At 53.2% G+C, this 24,954-nt stretch overlaps 2 protein-coding genes across 2 annotated transcripts in view; one reads left to right on the top strand and one right to left on the bottom strand.

Moving 5' to 3' along the window:
• LOC140681225 (uncharacterized) overlaps positions 1-18,677 on the bottom strand; it is a 77,945-nt gene extending 59,268 nt beyond the window's left edge. The window contains exons 1-2 of the mRNA XM_072920687.1: positions 18,669-18,677; positions 12,319-12,533 (exon numbers count right to left, since the gene is read on the bottom strand). Of these exons, the coding sequence (XP_072776788.1) occupies positions 12,319-12,533; positions 18,669-18,677 (224 nt within the window). The remainder of the gene's footprint in view (positions 1-12,318; positions 12,534-18,668) is intronic.
• Positions 1-24,954, top strand: part of LOC105760508 (uncharacterized) — a 483,916-nt gene that overhangs the window by 295,915 nt on the left and 163,047 nt on the right. Inside the window, exon 2 of the mRNA XM_072920711.1 lies at positions 19,194-19,883. Coding sequence (XP_072776812.1) covers positions 19,194-19,883 — 690 coding nt within the window. The remainder of the gene's footprint in view (positions 1-19,193; positions 19,884-24,954) is intronic.

Here is a 24,954-nt window from a genome sequence, read left to right as displayed (position 1 = left end):
ACAAGGATGCTCAGGGACCAGCAGCTCTGAGCTCTGGCTGAAACTCTGCCCACCTCCCTGGCACTGGGTGGGTCTTTCCTCCTCAGAGCACCCTGGGCTGGGTTTGCAGCCCCTCCTCCTGTAGGATCGCCGGGGGTTTTCCTTGTGGGATTCATGCACTGTGGAGTTGCTCAAAACAGCCTCTTCCATGAGGTTCTGCTGTGGGAATTTGTCCTCCCTGGTCTCCATCCTCAGCTCCTGCTCTGGGGGAGGAAGGTCAAGGAGAGGATGGGATTTGCCTCTGTGCCACAAGGAAGGGTAAGGAGATGCCCCCAGTGCACCCCCGTCAGCAGAGCGTCGGCAGCGGGGCTGTCCTGCAGCCGGGGTCCAGGCTGGGCTGGGAGATGGAGCAGGAGAGAGGGGGAAAGGGGCACTGACTTCCTCCTCACCTGCCTCAGTGTCCCAGGGCATCTTCCTCTTCCTCGCAACCTTCTCCTCCATCTGGCGAATGTTTGGGTACGGGAAATCCTGTTTTGGGAGGAAAACAACGGATGAGCACATTGAATTTTGTACTGGTTTGAAGGCAAACCAGGGGAAGAATTTATGCCAGAATGACAATTGAATATGAAAACTAGGATCAAGGCAATGATACAGAAACACTGGTTTAAACTCACAGGATCAGGATATAACCTGACACCCTGTTGGTCAGGGTGGTGGTAGCAGTCTGATGAAATGGTGGCTGCAGTCCGGCTGGAGTGATGAACGTGATTCTGTCAAAGCCGTGCTCCTGTAGAAGGGTCTGGTCTTCCTCTGCAGGTCCAGTGGTGGTTATGGAGCTCTTGTCCTCTGGGAATGCAGTAGGCAAGGTGGTCGTGGTGTTGCAAGGGTGAGATTATATCCAGGTAGGAATGCTTGGCTCCTCCCCCTGGGCGGAGCATCCCACAATGGGATGATGTAATTTTATCAGCCCTGCAGTGACACTCAATGGCCCATTAACAGAAGATGGCCCCTGGAGGGCGTTATCAGGGCTGAGCCATGGAAGAGATAAAGAACACTGCCCCACCTGTTGATAACAGTTTCTGGAGATGGTGACTGAAAACACTTCTGGTTACATCTGACACTGTAACCTGAAACAGTGAGGCACTCCCTGCTCAGGGTGGGGGGTGAACACCACCCCCCTTACCCAAACTGGCTCAGGTGTAAAACCCCCACCCTGGGAAGGCCACACACAGGGGACAATGTCACACTTGCCCTGTCACAGGGGAAATGTCTTTCCCTGTCACTCCCTTGCTCTCCCCCCTTTTCTCTTTCTTTCTGTCTCTCCCTCTACCTCACATTTACTGTTTAATAAAATCCACTTTAGATTTAGTGTCCTTCGCACCCTAATTGGGGCAGAGGCATCTCTCTAACAATTTTATTAACCAGATTGCAATATTATTTTGCACAGTGAGTTCAGGGCACTGCTGTCTGACCCCAAGTGCCTTTGACAACAGCATGGGTCTTTCCTCTGCGAAGGTTCTGCCTCTTTCTGGAGGAACTCGTGGAAACTTGGATGCAGCTTCCTCTGAGCAAATTTGGGAGAACTTATGAGGAAAATGACTGTTGTGGGTGGCCAGTGTAAAGAAAATATTTTCTTTCTTGAAAAGTTTTTTAAATTCACTGGAGGAAAGGGAGCAAATCATACCAGCAAGACTGACAAGGCTCATTCACCCCAAGGTGAGAAAGAGAAGGCTGCTAAAGGTCCTACAAGAAGCCCAGCTCAAGTAGCTAAATTTCCAAATAACTCCTGAATTCACAGGCTTGGGGGGAGAATAATTATTTTCTTGGTTCCTGTCACTCACCTTTGTGACAGCTAAACAGACCTTTCCCTTCCTTTTAATAATCTGTATTGCACCAAATTTCCATTTTTCTTTTTTTAGAACCTGCCAGCATCTGAGCTGGAGCTGTGCTGGAACTGATGAAATTTGGAATTGCCACAGAATTGCTTCTTTTCTTGGTTTATTAATGTTTGGGATTTCTTTGTGTTTCCATCACAAGAGACTTGTGGGAAGAGCAAATATTCCTCAAGGCATTTTATGGAGGGTTAAGTTTGATTTCTGACAAGTTTGTTTTGTCCAGTGCTCGGGGGATGCTCAAGGGCTCTCTGGTTTTGGTTTGGCCCTAATTTTCTTCTGATTTGTCTTTATCACTTAAAAACACCTGAAAAATGACTAAAAAGAGTATTGACCAGGGATGTCAGAAGTCCCACCATTTAACAGGTATTTGAGGTGGAATTTATGGTTTGGGAACATATTCTGGAGGATTTGTGGGTTCTTGGGGGATATCTGGTAGTATTCTCCATATCTTTGCACTCCAAATGCCAAGGTGGATTGCTCTGTCACCTCAAAATGACTCAATCCCATTGGAAACCCCACAATCTTACCCCAAAATTACTCAATCCCACCTCAAAGTGGCTGTTTCCCACCTCAGTCCCATGCCAAAATTACTCAATTCCACATCCTCTAGGGTGAGATGGGGTTGGGAGGTGACTGGGAGAAGTGAGATTCAAATTTGAGGTTGTGGGGTCAGGATTGTGTGGGGATGGGTGGGTGTGATTTATTTTGATAATTAATAAAACTATCAGAATTATTGATTTCTGTCCCATTCATTTTCTGACAGTTCTGGTTTGCTTTTCAGAGTGCCGCCTTCTCAGCTGATTTTGTTTGTGACCTCCTGTCCCAGACTGAAAAGCAAGATGTGTTCTATTTCCCATCTGTATGGCAGTTGTCCTGTGCTAAGTGGGCAGTTTTTCCTTATCTCTTCCACAATCAATCCTCCCTCAGGGGAGATATCTGCTGATAATGGGCTATTGAATGTCACTGCATGACTGATAAGAACTGTAACATCCCATTGTGAGATGCTCTGCCCAGAGGGAGGAGCCAAGCATTCCTACCTGCATCTAGTCTTGAGATTCTGGCCCACCAACAAAGCTTTTTCTGGGCTGGATTTCTCAGAGGAACAGCTGCCTCTTCCTCTTCAGAAGAAGACACCCTTTTCTACAGGATCACTTCTCCAACAGAGCCACACCTGACACTGCAGGAGGACTGCAGCCACAATTCCAATTGGACTGCGGCCAACACCCTGTCAAACAGACGTCAGGTTGTATTCTGAATCTGTCACTGTTATTTTGGTTTACTCCATTGTTTATTTTATCTTTTTATTTTCTTCTCCAATAAAAAGCTGTTATTCCTGCTCCCATATTTTTACCTGAGAGCCCCCCCCCCGCCCTTAATTTCAAATTTATAACAATTCAGAAAGAAAGAGTCTACATTTTTCCATTTCAGGAGAGGCTCCTGCCTCCCTTAGGAGACACCTGTCATTCCAAACCAAAACACCTCCTTTCTCTCCTGCCTTCCTTTGCCTGCTCTGTTTCTCTCTCAGTGTCTCCATTGACCCAGGGCAGCTCCCACCAAAGACCCTGCCCTGATTTAATTCCCAATCCATGAGCTACGACAACCACGGGTGAAGTTATGAAGGCTGGCAGTGAAATGTCCCTGTAGGATCTTGCTCCATTTGGCTTTTGGCTCTTCCATAAGAGCTTTGCCTTCAAGGGCAGGGACATCTTTTCCTGGCTGGGAACTGGAATTCCAGCCCCTGGGAGTGTGTGCCATGGATCCCAGAGGGGCAATCCTGAGGCTCCCAGGGTGCTGCTCCTGCCGTGCCTCCCAAGGAGCTGTGCAGGGCAGGGGACAAGGTGCAGCAGCTGTGTTGGTGCTGCAGTGTTACCACAGCCACTGGTTCCAGGAGTTTCCGCACTGCCAACAGCCGTTCCTGGGTTCCATGATGCCCTGCTGTGTCCCCATGGATATTTGGTGTCATGAATTTCTTCAGTGTCACAATGGCCACCTCGCTCCATGAGTTTCCACAGTGTCCAAATGGCCTCCTTGGATGGGCAGTGTCACCATGGACCATTGGCTCCATGCAGCCCCGCTGGGTCACCATGGACTCCTTGGTTCCATGAGGTTCTGGGGGTGTCTCCATGGTCTCCTTGGATCCACAGTGTCACAATGGACCACTGGATCCACGTGGCCCTGCTGTGTCACCATGGCCCCTTGGTTCCATGGGACCCCAGGGTCACAATTGACTCCTTGCTTCCATGTCACCCCCTCAGTGCCAAAATGGCCCCTTCCTTCCATGGGGGACACAAAAGATTTATGGAAACATTGAGCAAATCCTGCTTAACACACCTGGGAACACCTGTTTGCATTCCAGAGGGAGGTTAAAGGTGAGGATGGCACCAGCAGCTTCCATCTGAAACAGAGATCCAGGGAAAGGAGTGGGACAGAGAATTCAACTGGGAGACTCAGATAATTCTGCTTCCAGAGATCATTTCTGGTCACACTGTCCCTTGTAGAAAGGTGACACCATTCCAGGCAGCCTGTACTGAGCAGGTGGCTCCTGAGTGGGGTTTGTTGTTTAGGAAACCTGCTCAGGCTTTTCCATTCTCTCCTTCCCAAGAGGAAAACTTCTCCTGGGCCTGTGTGCAGGCAGAGCCCTGAGGAGAGCAGGTGGGACACGGTGCAATGGGCTGGGACATGGAGCTGCAGAGCTCAGGGACAAAGTTCTGCTGCAGGGCACAGGGATGTCAGTGCCAGGTGGGTGATGTCAGACATGGTGAGGCTGGGGGTGAGGAGCAGCTTGTCCAAACAGGGTCAGCCCTCAGGGGGCTCATTCTTGTACATGCCCAGACCTCCTAAGGAGACCTTCAGTATCTAGATCACCTGGGGAATGCTTCTATCAGCTCTTCTCCGAACTGGAAAATAAAAAAATACACATTTGATTGAAGAAAAAATGTCATGAGGTGCACTTGGAAATCTTCCTCCTTAATAGAACTCCAAACTGGCTCCAATCAGCTGCACAAGCCCTGGAGAGCTGAAAACAATTTAATGAAGTCAAAGCACCCGTGAGGGCTTTCTGTATTTTGATGATCCCCACCATGGATTTGGGACTGAGTCCAGGACCCTCAGGCACTGAGAGAAGGGTGAAGAAGCTGCTCAAGGAGTCAGGAGCAAAACTCCAAGTCCCTTGGAGCATCACTGGGCCCCAGTGAGGGCAGGGACTGCCAAAGGCTCCCCAGGGACTGGTGAGAGCAGATCCTTCAGGCCAGGATTGCAGGGAGCCCAAGGCTCAGAGCAGGGAACTGCAATGCTGAGCAAGGCCTGGGCTGGCTGGGGGAAGCAGAAAGGCCAAGCCCTGAGCCCAGCCTGGCACAGCAGGGCCTGTCCCTCACGGGTGGCTCGGGGCTGTTTGTGGGGCAGGGGGATATGAGGGGCAGCAAGGACAAATGTCACAAACCTGTGTAACCCTGCAGATCCTCATGGAACCAAGGGGCCGGTGTGACACTGTGGGAAGTTGTGGAACCAAAGGGATCATTGTGGCACTGTTGGGCCCATGGAACCAAGGGGCCAGGGTGACACTGTGGGGCCTCATGGAAATAAGAGGCCATTGTGAGCCTGCAGGGCTGTAACACCCCAGAGCACTGAAATGCTGGAGGTCACCAAAGGTTCCTGTATTTGAGTTTGGTGCACAGGAGAAACACCAACCAGATACTCTCACCATGGCCAGAGGCAGAGAATATTCTTGGTGGGAAGGGACCCACAATGATCATCAAGTCCAGCTTTTAAGTGAATTGCCCACTTTGGAACTGAACCCACAGCCTCGGTGATACCAGCACCATGCTCTAACCAACAGAGCTAAGAGCTCAAAGTGACACAAAATTTTACTGGCAAAATATAGACAGTCAACGAACTCTGGCAAAGGGTTTAATACAACATCAACTTCAACATAAAACTCTTATCATAGCATTAACTTCTTTTTTTTAGCCCATTTAACCTAAAAACCTTTAATCCTTAAGATGTTAAGTTACCCAAAATAGTTCCAGGTAAGTAGGATTAGAAAGAGGAGAATAGAGAATATCAGAAAGACAGAAGATCTATATAAAGACGCAGAGAAGCACAAACTGCTCAGGTCCCAGCGTCACCACAGAGGAACCCCAGGAGAAGGCAGGATCCAGACCATGGGCTGGCCTCGTGCTCTAGCTTTTAACCCCCTGGGCCTCCATGGGCCCTCCCCTGGGGTGGGACTGCCAGGTGATTGCCCAATCAGAGTTGGGGTAGGAACCAGCTGCTCCGTGATTGATTGACAGCTCAGCCAATCAGCACCACGCCTGCTGTGTGATTGACAGCTCTGCCAGGCCAGGGCCGGGGGCGGGGCTCTGTCCCACGACAAACCAAGGCCTGACCCGGGCCTGGCCCCACACGGGCATTCCGAGCATCCCAGGGTGTCTCGGGACATCGATCACATACAGCCTCTGACAGCGACCATGGTGACACTGGGAAACCTCATGGAACCGTGGGTCAGTTGTGACAATGTGGGTCCAAGGACACCACGGTGACACTGCAGAACCTCATGGAACCAAGGGGCCATTGTGACACTCTGCTGCCTCATGGAATCAAGGAGACCAATGTGAACATGAGGGCCCCAAGGAAGCAAGGGTCCATGGTGACCTTGTGCAGCCGCAGTGTCATAGAGGAGCTGTTGTGACACAGCGAGGGCACACGGAGCCCAGGGGCCATTGTGACACATCAGGGCTCTGTGGAACCACAAAGCCATTGTGACACTGCAAGGCCTCATGGAAGCACGGGGCCATTGTGGCACTGCAGAAGCAAGGGGAACATTGTGACACTCCAGGGCCTGATGGAACCAAGGAGACCATTGTGACACTGTGGGGTCCATGGAACCAAGGGAACATGGAACAGGTCTGGCTGGCTGGGCCTCCTGGGGACCACCTGACAGGTCTGGCTGACCCTGGCATGTCAAGGGCTGCTTCTCATGTGCCCCTGAAGCCTTGGGGCTCTGGGCTTTTCTTCCTGTGGGAGAGAACTCTCCTTCTCCTCCAGGGTTCCATGGCCAAAATTGGGATTCCTTCTGCAAATTTTCTTAACTGCAAAGATTGTTTCCAGATTAAATCTGCCAGGAGAGACAGGTCTGGCAGGCTTGGCCACTCGGGGGCCACCTCTCATCTTCCTTTCAAACACTGGAACCATGTGCTTTTCTTTCTTATGGGAAAAAAACATCCATCTCTACCAGGCACCCATGGCCAAAATTGGGGATCTGCCTCCAGAATTCCCTATATCCAGGGATAGCTCCCAGACAGAACCTGCCGGGACTGACAAGTCTGGCTGGCCTTGGCTTCCTGAGGGCTGGCACTCATCTGCCTCTGAATCACTGGGGCTCTGAGCTTTCCTTCCTAATCAAAAGAACTCTTCTTCTTGTCCAGGCACCCACAGCCAAAACTGAGATTCCACCTCCAAAATGCCCTGTGTCCAAGGACAGCCCCTAGACAAAAGGTGCCAGGAGGCACAGGTCTGGCTGGCTTGGCCTAAGGGTGGCCACCTCTCATCTTCTTCCAGAAGACTTGGACTTTGTATTTCTCTTTCCTATAGGAAAAAATCATCCATCCTGAGCAGGCGCCCATGGCCAAAACTGGGATTTCACCTCCAAAGCTCCATACAGCCAAGGATTGCTCCCAAGTGAAAGCTGCCAGGACAGACAGGTCTGGCTGCCCTTGGCCTCTTGGGAGCTGCCTCTCACCCGCCTTGAAACACTTGGTTTCAGTGAGTTCCTTCCTACAAAAAAGAACCCTCCTTCTTACCTATGCAGTAATGGCCAAAACTGTGATTCCACCTCCCAAATTCCCTACATCCAAGGGTTGCTTTCAGACAAAAGCTACCAAGACAGAGAGGTCTGGCTGGCATAGGCCTCTGGTGGCCGCCTTTGATCTGCCCGTCAAACACTGGTGTTCAGTCCATTCCTTCCTGTGCAAAGAATCATCCTTCTCCTCTGGATGTCTATGTCTGAAACTGGGGTTCCACCCCCAAAATTCTCTATATCCAAGGGTTCCTCCCAGCCAAAATCTGCCAGTACCATCAAGCCTGGCTGGCCTTGGCCTCTGGTGGCTGCCCCTGCCACACTGGGGCTCGGTTCTTTCCTTCCCATGGAGATCACTGTGGGCACCTCATGGAGCCAAGGGGATCATTGTGGCACCACTGGAGCCCATGGAACCAAGGGGCCATGGTGACACCGCGGGGCTTCATGGACCCAGAGACCATTATGGCTCTGTGGGGCCTGATGGAACCATGGAGACCATTCCGACCCTTCAGGGCCTGGTGTCACCAAGGGGGCATTGTGACACCTCAGGGCCTCCTGGAAGCAAGGGACCATTGGGACACTGTGGGGCCCCATGGAACCGAGGGAACGTGGACCAGGTCTGGCTGGCTTGGCCTGCCAGGGGCCACCTGACAGGTCTGGCTGATGTTCGAATGCCAAGGGCTGCCTCTCATCAGCTCCTGGAGCACTGGGGCTCCGTGCTTTCCTTTCTATGGAAAAGAACCCTCCGTCTTTTCAGATGTCCATTGCCAAAACTGACACTCTGCCTAAAAAATTTCCTGTATTCAAGGGTATCTCTAAGAACAAAGACTGCCAGCTCTGGGTGGCCTTGTCCTCTGGTGGTCACCTCTCATTTGCCCCTAAAACAGTGGGGATCTGTTCCTTCATTCCTATGGAAAAGAACTGGTCTTCATGTCCAGGGTCCATGACCAAAATTAGAAATGGCCACTGAGCCCGACCGGGCTCACGGAACCATCTGCAGCCCCGGGCAGATATTGACTCTGCCAGTGCTGCCATCCTGCCTCCAGTGAGAGAAAAGGACACAGGGCAGGCACACAGAGGAGCAACATGAAGACACCGAGGTCAGTGAAGTGGAAGTTGAGTCCCAGATGGGAGGGATGAGGAGATGCCTTGACCTTGGGGCTGAAATCCTCTGGTAAAGCTATGGAGAAGGATGTCATTGATACATCAAACTGAAAGACAGATGAAAAATCAAACCACACAATTCCAATTAAGATTTGTAGGGAATGGGTATGTTTATTCACAGCGCTGTGGACACATATCGGGACTCATTGCCCTTTAATAGACATGAGTCCCTCTGAGAACTCTTGATCCTTCTTTATTACCCGCACTAATTTCCATATGCATAGCATTTCACAATAGGTTAATGCATATTCATTACACTGATTTCACATTACACTTACAGCTAGTTACACTTGTACTCAGTTTTTGTCAGAAAGTACAGAAAGAACTCCTGGGTCACTCTGCCCTGTCTGTTTCAAGGTCTGAGGAGTCTTTCTTATCTCTTATCTTTTAGTGTGGAAATTTGCATTCTTTCTCCTTAGCTGGGGTGGTATGGCTAGGGCTGCAGTCACCAGACTAAACAGCATATTTAGCAAGCTCAAAGTGGCACATTTCACATAAATCCAAATGGATTTCTACCCTGTTAAATTTTCACTCTGTCTCACCACAAGTGCTGCAGGAATTGTCTGCAGGCTCCTGCAGTGCCTGGTGCTGCTCCCTTGCCAGAGGCACCCCAGGCCAGGGGGGCACATCTGGGCTGCTGTGTCTGGCTGTGGGGCTCCCTGTTCTGGGCAAGGAGCTGCAGAGGCTCTGCAGGACTGACAGGATGGGCTTTGGGGCTGTGAGGAGAAGCTGAGGGACCTGGGCTGCTGGAGCTTCTGAAGAGGAGGCCCAGGGCTCCTCCTGCAACTGCTCCAAGGGTGGTTTCAGAGAATCACAAAATCAGCAAGGTTGGAGAAGACCTTGGAGATCATCAAGTCCAACCTGTGCCCTGACACTGCCTTGTCTCCCCTGAGCCTCCTCTTCTCCAAGATAAACAACCCCAGCTCCCTCAGCCACTCCTCACAGGAATTGTGCTCCACACACCTCACCAGCCTTGTTGCCCTTCTCTGGACATGCTCCAGCTCCTCCATGTCCTTCCTAAACTGGGGGGCCCAGAACTGGACACAGCACTCGAGGTGCTGCCCAACCAGTGCCCAGCACAGGGGAAGAATCACTGCCCTGCTCCTGCTGGCTACACCATTCCTGATCCAGGCCAGGAGCCATTGGCCTTCTTGGCCACCAGGGCACACTGGTGGCTCATGTCCAGCCTGCTGTCCATCAGTCCCTGCAGGTCCCTTTCTGCCTGGCTGCTGTCCAGCCCCTCTGTCCCCAGCCTGTGGTGCTGCAGGGGTTGTTGTGGCCAAAGTGCAGGACCCGGCACTTGGACTTGTTAAACCTCACCTTGTTGGGTTTGGGCCCTGGATCCAGCCTGTCCAGGGTCCTGTGCAGAGCCCTCCTACCCTCCAACAGATCAACACCCACATCCAGCTTGGTGTCATCTGCAAAGATGTCCTTGGTTCCAAGGGGCCCCTCAGTGTCACAATGTCCCTTTGGTTACACCAGGCCCTCCCAGACAACTTGGTGTCACCAGGGTTCCACGAGGCCCCAGAATGTCCCAATGGTCTCCATGATTCCATGAGGCCTCCCAGTGTCACAATGTCCCTTTGGTTCCATGGGACCCCTTGGTGTCACAAAGTCCCTTGGATCCTTGGGCCCTGCAGTGTCACAATGTCACCGTGGTCCCCAAGGCCCTGCAGTGTCACAGTGGATCCTTGGTTCCATGAGGCCTGGCAGGGCAGCAATGCTCTCCTTGGTCCCACAGTGTCACAATGGCCTCTTGGTCCCCAGGGACACTGTCAGTCTGTGGTGGTGGCGGCACAACTTTCCCTGGGAGTGTTTTGTGCTAACGGGCAGAGCCACGGGAGCCCAGCACACACACACACACACGGAGCAGCTCGGCAGTGAGGACACGGGAGGGCCCAGGCATGGAGCTCCAACGAGGGTTTATCAGGGTCTGACGCTCCAGGGCTCTGGGGGTTAAAGACAAAGACAAAGGAGGGTTTAGGGTGTAAATACGGGAAAAGAGGGGCTGGAGGAGAGCGTCAGGGATCTCAGGGTTTAGGGGTGGTACACAGGGAAAGGGACTAATAGGGAATGGCAGGGTTGATAGGTGGGGACATAAACCAATGGGAAAACAGGGAAGGGAGAACTTGCTAGAACATGAACATATCAGGGTAAAAGGGGTAGGAAAGGCCAACGGGCCAATAGGGACAGAACTGGGACAAATTAACACAGTGCTGCCGAGCACCATGGGGGAAGCTTCTGTCCTCACCCTGAGCTGTGAGGAATGCCCAGAGCCTAAGGTGCATTTCTCCAGGGGATCGCTTTTGCCCTCTCCCCAGTAAGCTCACAGGCCTCCACAAACACACACTGGAGATGTCTGGGGCCATTCATCATTTCTCTGCTCTCAGCACCGAGGCAATGGACTCTGGCACAGCTCTGAGTTCAGGCCCATGGCAACCACCCCTGGCCATGGGGCTCCATGGAGCTGCTCTCAGGAAACCCCCCAAGAGCTGGGGAGTGCCCCAAAACTGTCTCAGAAATGTGAGATACCCCAGCATCTCCTCATGAATGTAGACTATTCAAACACTCACTCAGTAATGGGCTCCCCATATCTTAATCATCCCCAAATTTTGGCTGTCTCATTCCAGACCTCACCCCACCTCCCAAATGCCAACCTCTACCCATGCAACCCCTCCTGGACATCAAGACCCCTTCCCAAGCTGTACTTCCCCCATTTCACACCTCCCAATCCCCATCCCACCCATCCCGCCCCACCCAATGCTCATCTTACCCTCCTGATTTGCATCCCACTTTGCCCAATCCCCTTCCAACCCAATTTCACCCTAAGAGGCGGTGGAATTGAGTAATTTTGGGGTGCGATTCAGCAGTTTTTAGTGGCACTGAGTGGTTTTGAGCTGACAGATCAGTCCCTCTCATCTTTTAGAGTGCCAAGAAATAAAGACAACTAAACCAAATAGCCCCCAAACTCCCCCATATCCTCACAGATATCTCCCAGAAGCCAAAACTCCCCAAAAACACAAGTAAGATGTGAGGCTTTAGGTCCCTCTGATGAATTTGTTGATTTTAACCCCAATTTCCTGTTTTTTGAATGGAGGAAAATAAAAGATAACAGGAACAAAAATAAAAGGAACAGCAGCCACCTCCCTCTGTGTATCACAGGGAATGTGGGTCACCAGGGCTCTGACCAGGGTGGGTCCTCTGATGGGGATGGAGCTGGAGCAGCGCACGAAGCTCTTCCTGCAGGCGGGGTTCTCGCAGGGCTTCCCTTACCGGTGCCTCCGCTGGTGCCGGGTAAAGAATGAGCGGTCTGAGAAGCTCTTCCCACACCGGGGACACTCGTAGGGCCTCTCCCCGGTGTGGATGCGCCGGTGGGTGACGAGGGTGGAGTTGTGCTTGAAGCCCATCCCGCAGTCGGGGCAGCGGAAGGGCCTCTCCTGTCTGTGAATCCGCTGATGTACAAGGAGATGGGAGCTGGTGTGAAACCTCTTCCCACACTCAGGACACTCGTAGGGGCTCTCCCCAGTGTGGAACCTCTGGTGGACAATCAGGTCAGACCTGTGGCTGAAGCTTTTCCCACATTCCCCACACTCGTAAGGCCGTTCCCCAGTGTGGATCCTCTGGTGGCAGATCAGGTTGAAACTCTTCCTGAAGCTCTTCCCACACTCCGAGCACTCGTAGGGCCTCTCCCTGTCACGAGGCTGCTCAGGGACCACCAGCTCTGAGCCCTGGCTGAAACTCTGTCCACCTTCCTGGCGCTGGGTGGGTCTTTCCTCCTCAGATCCCCGTGATCTGCGTTTGCAGCCCCTCCTCCTGTGGGATCTCCAGGGCTTTTCCTCACCCTTCAATTCCTCTGCCATGGAACCGCTCAAAACAGCCTCTTCCACGATGTTCTGCTGCAGGGATTTGTCCTCCCTGCTCTCCACCCTCAGCTCCTGCTCTGGGGGAGGAAGGACAAGGAGAGGATGGGATTTGCCTCCGTGCCACAGGGAAGGGTAAGGAGATCCCCCCAGTGCGTCCCCGGCAGGAGGGCACCGGCAGCGGGGCTGTCCTGCAGCCGGGGCCGTGCTGGGCTGGGAGATGGAGCAGGAGAGAGGGGGAAAGGGGCACTGACTTCCTCCCCACCTGCCTCGGTGTCCCAGGTCATCTTCCTCGCAGCCTCCTCCTCCATCCAGCCAAAGTTTGGGAGTGGGAAATCCTGGTGTGGGGAAAAACAAGGTGTGAACACCTGGGGGTTGGGGATTTCTCCTGCCCAAATCCATTTCCAGAAGTCTCCTGGTGTCCATAAAAAACTCCAAAAATCATGAGTGAATCAAAAAAAGCCACCAGGAGTGTCCCATTTCCAGTCTCATCCCTCTGGGGTTCTGGTGTCCCCCGTCTCAGGGCTGCTGGGGATCCTCGAGGGTCCTGGGGATCCCCCTTCCCCAGGGTCCTGCTTAGGGATGCTGGGGGGGTTTTGCAGTACAAGGGTCCCCCTCTCCAGCCTCTCCCCAGTCCAGGCACTTAGGGGTCCCCCCTCTCCCCACCACCCTGTCCTGGTTTAGGGCAGATCTGGGAGAAAACCCCCAAGGGGTTTTCTAGAAAGCAGATTCAAGCGGCCTCTCCCCCACCAGTTTGGGAAAATATTTCCTTGGAGAAAAATTGAAAAAAACTGTTTATTTTACAGGCAAAGCATTCACCAGCACAAAACATGAACAATATTAAACAATAAAACCTGTTGTTGCTCCAAAAGAGACGACAAACTCAGAAAGTCCCTCCGTGGGCTGCAGCTCGGCTCACTCAGGCTCTGATCAGTCCCTCCATGGCCCAGGCCCAGCCCGGTGGGCCACAGGTGTGAGCTGCCGGTGCTCTTCTGGTGTTCAGTCCAGAGCAGGTTTAAACAGCTCCAAAGAAAAAGAAAAACCACAGCCCAGGGAACTTCTCTGCCTCAGCGAGCTAAAAACTAACTAAAAGCAAAGGAGAGCTCTGTCCTGCTGTCTGTTGGCAGACAACTGATACCTCAGGTTTAAGTTTTTCTGTTCTGTTTCAGTGTGCAGCTTCTAGCTTTAGATTAAGTGTTCCTGGGATCTTCTCACAGGGTGGTGAAGACAAAACAATCCTGTTCTAGCTGGAGAGTCAAGGACAATCTCTTCAAACTTCAGGCCCAAAGCACAAACAACAGGAAAAGCATAGGGCAGGCAAGCAAGGAGGATGAAAGTTCATAATTTGAAGCTATTAACTGGGCAATTAAATCCTGTATGCGAATGAACTAACACTTATAAAAATGTGAGAACTCATGACCAAGCCCTCTTTTGCTTCCATCTCGGAGCCATCCGGGCAGAGCCCCGACCGTGGCTCCGGTACTGCCGGGGTGCGGCCTTTGAAGGCACTTCAATAAATATCCACTTTATTCCTCTTGGCTCCGTCTGGCCTCTGTCCCAGCTCCTTAAGGCATCTCAGCAGCCCAGGAGCCAGAATGTGGAGGGGTGAGTGCAGCTCCTGAAAACAAACTGCGCGCTTCTTCCTCCCCCTCTTCGCTCTCAGAACCAGCCCTGAAGGTGCAGAACTCATTTCGGGGCCAAACGGACCAATGGGGGTACGAGCATCGTGAGGTCACCCCAGGACAGGCCCTGCCAGGCTCAGGGGTCCCGTCCCCGCCTCATCTCCGGCTGCCGGAGGTCCCCCAGCTCCGGTACCGCCCCTTCCCCTCTGCCGCCCCGGGGGTCCCACGTTCCGCAGCCCCGGCTCTCACGGGGATCCCCAAAACCAATGTCCCGCCCTGTCAGCACCGGGCCAGCCCCGCGTGGTCCCCCGGGACCCTCCGAGGGGCGATCACAGCTCCTCTCCCCCCGAAAAAGCTCCTCTTGGGGAGCCCGGAGGGATCCGGGGCTCGGCATCTGCCGGCTCCGAGCGCTCTCCAGAAAAATCCTCCCGGAGACCCCTCGATAGCGCCGGGGCGAGCTCGGCCTCCCCCTGCCCTGCGGCTCGGGGCTGGGGCGATGCTGGCGGGGCAGGGGGTGCTGCAGCCCCGGCGTGCGGGCGGTGCGAGCGGCGGGATTCTCCCGCTCCTGCTCCCGCCGCTCCTCCTGTCCCTCCTCCTCCTCCCGCAGCCCCTCCGCTCCAGCCCGGAGCTCTCGGGCACTGAAGCCACAACAAGCATACCTTGTGAACAAAGGAATCACCCTTAAAACTACACTATTGCATATTCATATATCCTTCATGGTTATGCATACATTCTATTTAAAACAAGAAACTCTTGTCTGTTATATGCCAACTGTTTCCTTTAATCCCCATGGCAAGGCCTGAAGAAATTAGCTTCTTCTGACAAGAAAGCCATAAATTCCTCTTCTCTGGAAGATTTAGGCGTTCTGTGATGGTTACGTCAAAGCGAGTCTCTCATTCTTTAAAATAAAAAACAAAACACATAAGCAGTTTCTATTTTAACTACTAAAGCTTCATTTTAACTACAAAACTACATTTCCCATGCTATTAAAATGTTAATACAGCACTACGAATCAAACTAACATAATACATACAGTAACTATGCGCAAAGAGCCATATATTATGCGTTTTTCACATTGGATGCCTCCTGGATTGCCGCCGGAAAGAGCCCATCTCTGCACGGAGCCACGTTTTTTCATTTGTAAATGAGGTCTTTCTTTCTCTGTCATCTGTGGTTTCTGCAGCCCCGGCTGCTGCTTCTGGCCTTTTAAAACTTTAAGAATCTTTTTGTACAAGCACAACTGACTTGATGTATATTTTACATAAGCACGAATTATTCCATAACATATATTACAATGGGGCTGCAGAGATCCCCCTGCAGGTCCGTGGGGATGCAGAGATCCCCCTGCAGGTCCGTGGGGATGCAGAGATCCCCCTGCAGCTCCCTGGGGATGCAGAGATCCCCCAGCAGGTCCGTGGGGATGCAGAGATCCCCCTGCAGGTCCGTGGGGATGCAGAGATCCCCCCGCAGGTCCGTGGGGATGCAGAGATCCCCCTGCGGGTCCGTGGGGATGCAGAGATCCCCCTGCAGCCCCTGGAGGAGCCAGGCTGGAGCTCGGGGATGCCTGAGAGGAGGCTGTGACCCCGCGGGCAGAGGGGCCCCGCTGGAGCAGCCTGGCCTGGCAGGACCGAGCCCGTGGCACAGTGACCCACGCTGCAGCACTTGGAGGGGGCTGTGCCCCAGGGGATGGACTCGGCTCGGAGAAGTTCCTGGAGAAGTCTCGGCTGGGAGAGAGCGCAGGGTGCAGCAGGGAACGACTCCTGTCCCTGAGCAGAGGGAGAAGCCGCGGGGGATGAGCTGAGCACGGCCCCATTCCCTGTCTCCTGCCCTGCCGGGGGAGGAGGTGCAGCTGGGAGCAGGGAGGCGTGGGGAAAGCTGCATTTAAGGGTCTGCACTGACTTCTCCTCATCCTGCTCTGAGTCTTTGGAGTTTTCTGCCAGAAATCTCTCCCCTCCCCCACTCACCCACAGGGCTTTGGGCAGGTTTCCCTTTTTGGGGGAAATGAAAGCGAAGCACCGATGCACTAATGAGGGGCAGGAGAAGGGAGGCTCCCGGGCTTCCCGCAGAGCCGGAGGCACGGAAGGCGCAGGGCCGGGAAAGCCGTGGCGGGAGGTGCGGAGAAGTTTGTTTGTGTGGGCAGCTCAATCCCGCCTCGGGCCCGGGCCCGTCCCGGGGCTGTTGCTCATCTCCGGCTTTGCCCTCACGCAGCGCGGGGGGCCCTGAGAGCGCGGGGCGAGTCTGGGCCGTGCGCAGAGCCCGCCCCCAGCTCGCTGCCATTGGCCGCTGGTGCCGTCAGTCGCGGTTGCGGCGCGCTGATTGGTGGGAGCGGGGCGCAGCACGGCCCCGGCGGCGGGCTGAGGGCGGCCGTGGGCGGGCAGCGGCGCCATTGGCGCCGGGAGCGTCTGTGCGGGCCCGGGAGCGGCGGCAGCGGCCGGAGCGCGGTGAGGCGGCGTCGGCGGAGCTCGGAGGCGGCCCCGGCGCAGGTGGGAGCCGCGCTGGGTTCTGCGGGGGCTCGGGGCTGGCTGCGGGCGGAGGGGGCGGCAGGGGGCTGCGGCGGGTCGGTGGTGCCGTGTCCGGGCCGTGCCGGCCCCGGGCTGAGGGCGCGGCGGGAGCGGCTGCCCGCGGTCTCCTTCCCGCCGGGGCCTGGGCAGGAGCCGCTGCCGGAGCAGCGCTGGCTCGGCCCGGCTGCTGTGGGTAGGACCGAGGGGGCTGCCCCGCGGCCGGGAGCGTGCGGGGAAATTCCCGTCGCCGGAGGTTTCTGTGGCCGGAGGAGAGCGAGGAGTCCTGTAAAAGTGACTTTATTGCCGAGCACGGGGAGAGGCCGTGGGGCATTTGCCGTGCGCTCTCTGCCGTGGTTGTAGTCCGCAGCCTCCTTTTTATCCTCATTTTCCCGGCCGCATCTCCCTCTGCCTTTGCCCACGGGCTGAGGTCCTTGGAAGGTTCAGACTTCCCGATGCGCCTGCTGCCTGTCCTCGTTAATATGCACCCTCCTTTTGTATACCAGCCGATATTCATGGCTCTGTTAAGCCTTTGTTCTTCTCCTCGAAGTTTGGGAATGTAGTGGGACTTTGAGCAGCTGTCTGGGTCAATTTTTGACATTTATTGGAACTGAGGGTTTCTCCCGTAGCTTCCTTATCTACAAGTGCCTGGCTCTCTCTCCAGGCAGATTCACTCCTTGACTCTGTTTTGTTCTTCCCGCGTCCTCTTTGGTTTTGGGATTATTCTCGGTGCCCTCATTCCCTGTCCTTTTGTAGCCGTTTGTGGATCAGGAGGCCTGGCTGCCACCTGCATCCCCTGGCTCAGCTGCTGGATGAGCTGCACTGCCAAGGTGTGGAGCATGGTAAAAAGATGAGAGTTGCTGCAGGACAGAAGAGGAGAAGCAGCATTCGTTTAACCCCTCTTCTGCCGGGGAGCCACATTAGCGTGTCCCATTCCCATCCTTTCCATGTTTGGACCAATACATAAACTGCTCTCCTATTTCCTTTGTTATCTTTTTCAGCACTTTTCCTTTGTCATCTCTTTGCCAACAGCAGTTTGAGCCATTTAGTTTTGCACAAACTCCCTTTTTTTCTGCTCACAGATAATCGGATCCCATCCCCTGGTGAAATGTTGTGTTCCTCATTGCAGTGGCTTGGTTGGCAGGAAGGTCAGGAGCTGGAGCTGTCTGGTTGGTTCTTCCTTTGAGGACAGCTTTTAATCTAATGATGCCATTGAAATGATAAATGGGTTCTCTGCCTCCTGATATGAATTGGTTCGGGTTCCCAGGGGCTGGTCCATGGTGTTGTAGGATTTGTTCTCGTGGCCGTTCAACTTTTCCTCATTTTTGGGTGCTCTCTCCAGCCAGGGCTGCATCAATTGACCATTTTTTTCTAATTGCATCATCAAATACTTGAATTCCAACTGATCTCCCTGGACTTGTTCTAGCAAAAGCAGGCGGGAAGTGCAAATCTCCGGGGCTGCAGAGACCTGGAGCCGAGGCTGAGGGGTCCCCCGTGCTCAGCTGTGCTGGCGGCTGTTTCTGGCCTCGGGGCCACTTGGCACGGGCCACGCCACTTGGCCACCAGTGGTGCTGCTCTGCACTCCTTAGGCAGGAGCCGATGTCCTGCTGGGATGTTGGCAACAGCAAAGTGCCAAGGCAGCTCTGTGCCAGCCCAGCTTCCTGGGGGAGAGATGGCACCAGAGACAGGATTCTGGCCACAGACTGCTTTAAATGTGCATCCCTTATCTCCACCCTGCACTAGGTGGAGAATTCCCAGGGTAAGGAATTCCCCAGATCAATTCCAAGGGGAAATAATTGAATATCTGTCCTGGGTCTGGCTCTTCTTCTTGCCCAAGCCAATGGCAAAAGCCGTACCCATGGCATCTTAGTTTCTATCGCCAGCTTCCAAAGGTGCTTTGGTTTTATGTGGCAGCTGAATCTTTATGTTTTGGAGGAGGTTTTTGCTGAGTTGTGATGTTTGGGGAGTTTTTGATCTGTATCTCTCAGTTTGTGGGATTTTTGGGCTGAATCTTGGTGTTTTGGAGGTTCTTACAGACATAAGATTCCCAATGACTTCCTGAGATAAACTGGAGCAAGGAGGAACTTCCAGTCCAAGGTACTCTCCTCTTGTTTTTTTTCCCCAAACCAGGATTTTTCATTCCCTGGGCGTGTCTGGATGGAGGAGGAGGAAAAGCCCCGGAGATGCTGCAGGAGGAGGAGCTGCAAACCCAGCCCAGGGAGCTGCGGGGAGGAAAGAGCCCCCCTGAGCCAGGAAGGCGGGTGGAGATCCAGCCGGAGCTCGGAGCTGGTGGAGAAGCCTCATGGCAGGGAGAAGCCCCACAAGTGCTTGGAATGTGGGAAGGGTTTCAGCCGGAGATTTAGCCTGATTGTGCACCAGAGGATCCACACTGGGGAGAGGCCCTACGAGTGTGGGGAGTGTGGGAAGAGGTTTCAGACCAGCTTCCATCTCCTCAGACATGAGCGGATTCACACAGAGGAGAGGCCCTTCCGCTGCCCCGACTGCGGGAAGAGCTTCAAGCGAAAATCCAGCCTCACCAGGCACCGGCGCATCCACACTGGGGAGAGGCCCTACGAGTGTGGGAGGTGTGGGAAGCGTTTCAGACACATGTCTGGCCTGATCCAGCACCAGGTTATCCACACTGGGGAACGGCCCTATGAGTGCTTGGAATGTGGGAAGAGCTTTGGGCGGAGCTCAGGTCTGAGAACACACCAGCGCATCCACACTGGGGAGAGGCCCTACGAGTGTGGGAAGTGTGGGAAGGGTTTCAGACACAGGTCTGGCCTGATGGCACACCTGGTGATCCACACTGGGGAACGGCCCTATGAGTGTTTGGAATGTGGGAAGAGCTTTGGGCGGAGCTCAGGTCTGAGAACACACCAGCGCATCCACACAGGGGAGAGGCCCTACGAGTGTCCCCAGTGTGGGAAGAGGTTTCAGACCAGCTCCAATCTCCTCCTACATGAGCGGATTCACACAGAGGAGAGGCCCTTCCGCTGCCCCGACTGCGGGAAGGGCTTCAACCAAAACTCCAGCCTCACCGTGCACCGGCGCATCCACACCGGGGAGAGGCCCTACAAGTGTGGGAAGTGTGGGAAGAGCTTCTCCAGGAGCTCAAACTTGACCCAGCACCAACGGAGGCACCACTAAGGGAAGCCCTGTGAGTGCCCCGAGTGAGGGAAGAGCTTGGAGTGAGGGAAGAGAGTGAGGGAAGAGCTTGGAGTGAGGGCAGAGAGTGAGGGAAGAGCTTGGAGTGAGGGAAGAGAGTGAGGGAAGAGCTTGGTGCGCTGCTCCAGCTCCATCCCCCATGGGAGGATCCGGGCTGGATGATCCCCAGTGACCCCCGTTGGGCAGAGCCCTGGTGCTCCCGTATGGGGAATAAAACAGAGTAAAGCAATGGAGCTGATAAAGGGGCCCGATATCTGAGGCCTGACTGAGCAGAAACTGTGGGAGACACAGACACAGTTGAAGTCTCCCTGGGCAAGAAGTGACCGAGCAACGTGGTGTGAGACTTTGTGATAAAATAATGTTACCAGGTGATGTCATGTCATGAGGAATGTGTAACCAATGGGAAATTGTACCAAAACCAGAGCCCTATATAAGCACCCTACAAGTAAATCCCTGTATAAACACCTGGTACACACAATAAAATTGGCTTTGGTCTAAACTCGGATGTCCCCGTCTCTCCCTGGTGGATATCCCTGTTGTGGGTGATCCCCGTTGGGTGGGGGGAAGGTGTTGGAGGGATTTCTTTCCCTTCTCCTCGTGCTGCTGTGGTTTGGTTGGTAATAAATTCCCTCCCTGTGCCCGGGCTGGGTCTGTTGTCCCCGTGGTTTGGTAATTAATAAATTCCCTCCCTGTGCCCGGGCTGGGTCTGATTTATTAAAGAAATATGGATATTGATCTAGTATCGATATCCAACTGTGACGGACAAAAACTCTCTAACAGTTTAGAGTTGGAAAGTGTGTGTTTATTCTGTATGGGGTCACTCCCAAATACACACCGCACCCTCCAGATGATTACAGAGTCTTTTTATCCATACAAGTATTGAATATACAAAATACAAATGCATATTCATAATTTTGGTACATCCCATTCCCCGCTTCATATGCTAATCACTCCAAAAGCTATTAAGCATGCGTAGTTTGTCCCTTGAAATGGGTCGGTGTCTCTTTCATGGGGAGGGGTCCCAAAATGAGGAAGTAAATGAAGTCTTCCTCGTTCTGACCTTTCTACCTTTTCAATGCGGGTATGACAAATGAACTCTTGGTAGAACTCCCATTCCTTGTCTTCAATTGGTTTCAGAACAGAGGAGGCCACAATTGTCTTATGTTCCTAAAAGCTATTTATCAGTTTCTATATTCTTCATTATAAACCCAGCTAACCAAACATTGTGCTGACAAGCAATTAATTATTAGTTAACTACTAACTCCTAACTTCATCAAGGCCTACTCATTTATTATTCTTATTTTAATTAACTTTAGTAAGGCTTATTTCTAACTAAAATCTTAGCTCCTCAAAATCTCTAAATGCCTTAAAGTTTATGTTTCAGGTCTGTTGTCCCCGTGGGTTTGGTCGGTAATTAATAAATTCCCTCCCTGTGCCTGGGCTGGGTCTGTTGTCCCCGTGGTTTGGTAATTAATAAATTCCCTCCCTGTGCCCAGGCTGGGTCTGTTGTCCCCGTGGTTTGGTAATTAATAAATTCCCTCCCTGTGCCCAGGCTGGGTCTGTTGTCCCCGTGGTTTGGTAATTAATAAATTCCCTCCCTGTGCCCGGGCTGGGGGGTCCACAGGGGTCAGGACCCCCCAAAAACTCTCACAGGCACCCAATCCCCTCCAAGCACCCTCCTGGTCGCTCCCAGCCCACTCAGGATCCCCCGAAACCTCCCTCTTCATCCCTTCCTCACCTCACCAGGACGCACCAAAGCCCCTCCTGTCCCTCTCAGCATCCCTGAGTTTAATAATTTAATAAGAATAAAGTTTAATAATTAGAGTAATAAATTAACAGTTAGAGTAATAAAAATTGAAGAGTTAGGACAATTACAAGACAATAAAAAGCAAAGAATTACGGACGTCCGGACGCTGTCTGTGAAAAACGCTGCGAGGCCTTTCCCGTGAAACAGGGAGGGCATGAAGGAGGAGAAAAAGGACAAAACACACCCAATTTCCTCCATCTTGTCCCCTCTGAACCCCTAATCTAGAAACCTAAAATTTTACTTTTGCACTCGTGTCACACTTAATTATTACTCGTATCAAACACTCAGAGCTTGTAATTCATCCTGTAGGATTGAAAACTCTTTTCCATGGACAGAGATCACAGACAGTGTCTCTGGGGGCTCTGTACAGGGGGGTTCCTGACCCCTGCCAGGGTCCCAGACCTGCCAGGGCAGCCAGAGGGAAGCCCTGGATTCCCACACTGTGGAACTTCTGCCTTCCTCTGTCTCTCCTTCCTCTCCTTCTAATGCTCTTCATATGGAACATTTTTGGGTACCTGAACAACTTAAGTCTTTAAACCTTTCCAGACTAAATGGGCTAAATGAATGAAGTTACTCCTATGACAAGTGATTTAAACTGGATTGGTTTTGTATTAAATGCTTTTCCAAAGTTTCTTGTTCTTTTGTACTTTGCCAGTGAAGTTTTGAGGGTCCTGAATGGGCGCTGAGGGGCACTTGGGGATCCCGGAGGGTCTGGGGGACACTTGTGGGACAGATGGGGGCGGATACCGAGGGTCTGTGGTGCGCGGGGCATGACGGGCGTTGTAGTCCCGGTTTTAAAGGGGCTTCATGGGGCCGCAGAGCATGACGGGAGTTGTAGGCAAAAGAACAGATGGCGCAGGCTCCAGGCACCGCCCCCAAAGCCATGATCCCTGGCGCTGATTGGTTGGCGGCCGTGATGGGCGGGAGCCTCAGCAAATGGGAGGCAGCAGAGGCGGGAACAGCCCATTCAACCCCTCCAGTCTCTCCCAGCACAGCCCAGTACATCCCCCGTGCCCCTCCAGTCCCTCCCAGTACAGCCCAGTTCATCCCCAGTACAGCCCAGTACATCCCCCGTGCCCCTCCAATCCCTCACAGCACAGCCCAGTTCATCCCCAGTACAGCCCAGTACAGCCCCAGTGCCCTTAAAATCCCTCCCAGTACAGCCCAGTTCATCCCCAGTACAGCCCAGTACAGCCCCAGTGCCCTTAAAATCCCTCCCAGCACAGCCCAGTTCATCCCCAGTACAGCCCAGTACAGCCCCAGTGCCCTTAAAATCCCTCCCAGCACAGCCCAGTTCATCCCCAGTACAGCCCAGGACAACCCCTGTGCCACTCCAGTCCCTCCCAGCACAGCCCAGTTCATCCCCAGTACAGCCCAGTACATCCCCCGTGCCCCTCCAATCCCTCCCAGTACAGCCCAGTTCATCCCCAGTACAGCCCAGTACAGCCCCAGTGCCCCTCCAATCCATCCCAGTACAGCCCAGTCCCTCCCAATACACCTGAGTTCATTCCCAGGCCCTCCCAGTTCCCCCCAGTGCCATCCATATTCCGCTCCAGTGTCCCCCAGTTATCCCCACAGCGTTCCCGCCCATTGTGGGGCAGCGGCACTGACGGAATGTCCTGCGGCCCAAATCCCTGCTCCTGCCACACAGTGCCCAGCTTCTCCCCCTCCTCCTCCTCTCCCAGCACGGCACAAATTCCAGCTCGGAGGAGGCTTCCCCAGAGAGGGCTCCTGCTCCAGCCTGAGTGTCCCTGCAGAGGAACAGAGCATCTTTCAGGCACTTCCACAAGCTCAGGGTTCTTACTTCATGGGGAATCTGGGATGAAAATGGCCTTGTTAGGAAGGACAAAAGCGGAGGGAATGGGTTGGAAATTATTAGTAAAAATGTTCCATTGTACAGGGAAAGTTCACAAAATCATTCCCTGCTTTTTTCCTTTTCAGATTCTTTCAGCCATCCACTGAGAGGACCAGCTTGTTCTGGTGCTTTCCATGCACTGATTGTACTCTTGATTCATATCAGTGCTCGAGAGGTAGAAGCTTCTAAACTGAACACAGAAACAAACTCCCTCTGTCAGCCCATTTTCATCTTCTACATCACTTTCAAGATGTCCATGGGGATGTTGGAACGATTATCACACTGCTCTCCAGTTCTGGCTGCAGGCTCGGGAGATTCTTTCTCTGCATTCCCTGACAATTCCTGGGAGCCCATCATGGTTTCTTAGGCTAGAGCAATAACAGTGAAAATCTCACCCATGGCACAACTGCCCAGCCCACAAGGAAAAGAAAGAACAAGCTATAAAGTTCTTCAAATATTTGTCCCACTTTTCTGCAAGAGTCGAGCTGCACACACGGTGTGGGAAGCCAAGAGAAGCCGCAGCTGGTGGCACATTCTGTGCCAGAAACTGCTCAAAGCTTCCTCATTCTCCAGCAAAGGTTCTTGGAAAGAGCAAACAGGACTGTGGAGAAGATTCTGGGAAAACTGAAAGAGTTTTTAAGAAATGAAATGAAAATGAAAAGAAATAATCCAAGATGTTTTTCTCTGTTTATTTTTCTGCTCCCCTTTTCCATCTTACACTACTTCCCCATCCCATTAATTGCAAATGGATCTCACTTCTAAGATCCACAATTTGGCATGTTTTAGACACTCTAAAATAGCATGAGCTACACACATTTTACCTTCCCCTGTTTTTTTTTGGTTTTTTTTTTTTTTTTTGGAAATCAATGATGGATAGGTACGTGCAGTTCTTGGGTCAGGTACAAATTCAGCATTCAGGGAATGCGCTCCGATAGTGTTTGACCCTCAGCAAGGACAATGCACAGCAGCGGCCGAGGGGATTCCTGTGCCCCTGGGCAGGAGTCAGGACTCTGGATCAGGGCTCAACACTGCAAAGTTCCCGTGTTTGGACAGAGGAAGGGGCTGTCCCCGGGGCGCGCGGGGCTCGGCCGTGGGGCGAGCGGGGAACGGACACGCGGACAAACGGCCTCGGTGCTTCAGTTGCAGAGGCAGCAGCGGCGGCGGCGGCAGCAGCGGCGGCAGCAGCGGCAGCGAAAGCAGTTTTTCTCTTCTTTCTCTTTCTCTTCTTTCTCTCCGGCTGTGGGACACCTTCCTCTCGGTGTCCCTCACCCGCTGTCCCTCCCCTCTCCCCGCCTCCTTCTCCCCCATGCCG

This window comes from Taeniopygia guttata, chromosome 33 (assembly GCF_048771995.1).
Source record: "Taeniopygia guttata chromosome 33, bTaeGut7.mat, whole genome shotgun sequence".
NCBI classification, from domain to species: Eukaryota; Metazoa; Chordata; class Aves; order Passeriformes; family Estrildidae; genus Taeniopygia; species Taeniopygia guttata.
This window is presented reverse-complemented; position numbering and strand designations above follow the sequence as displayed.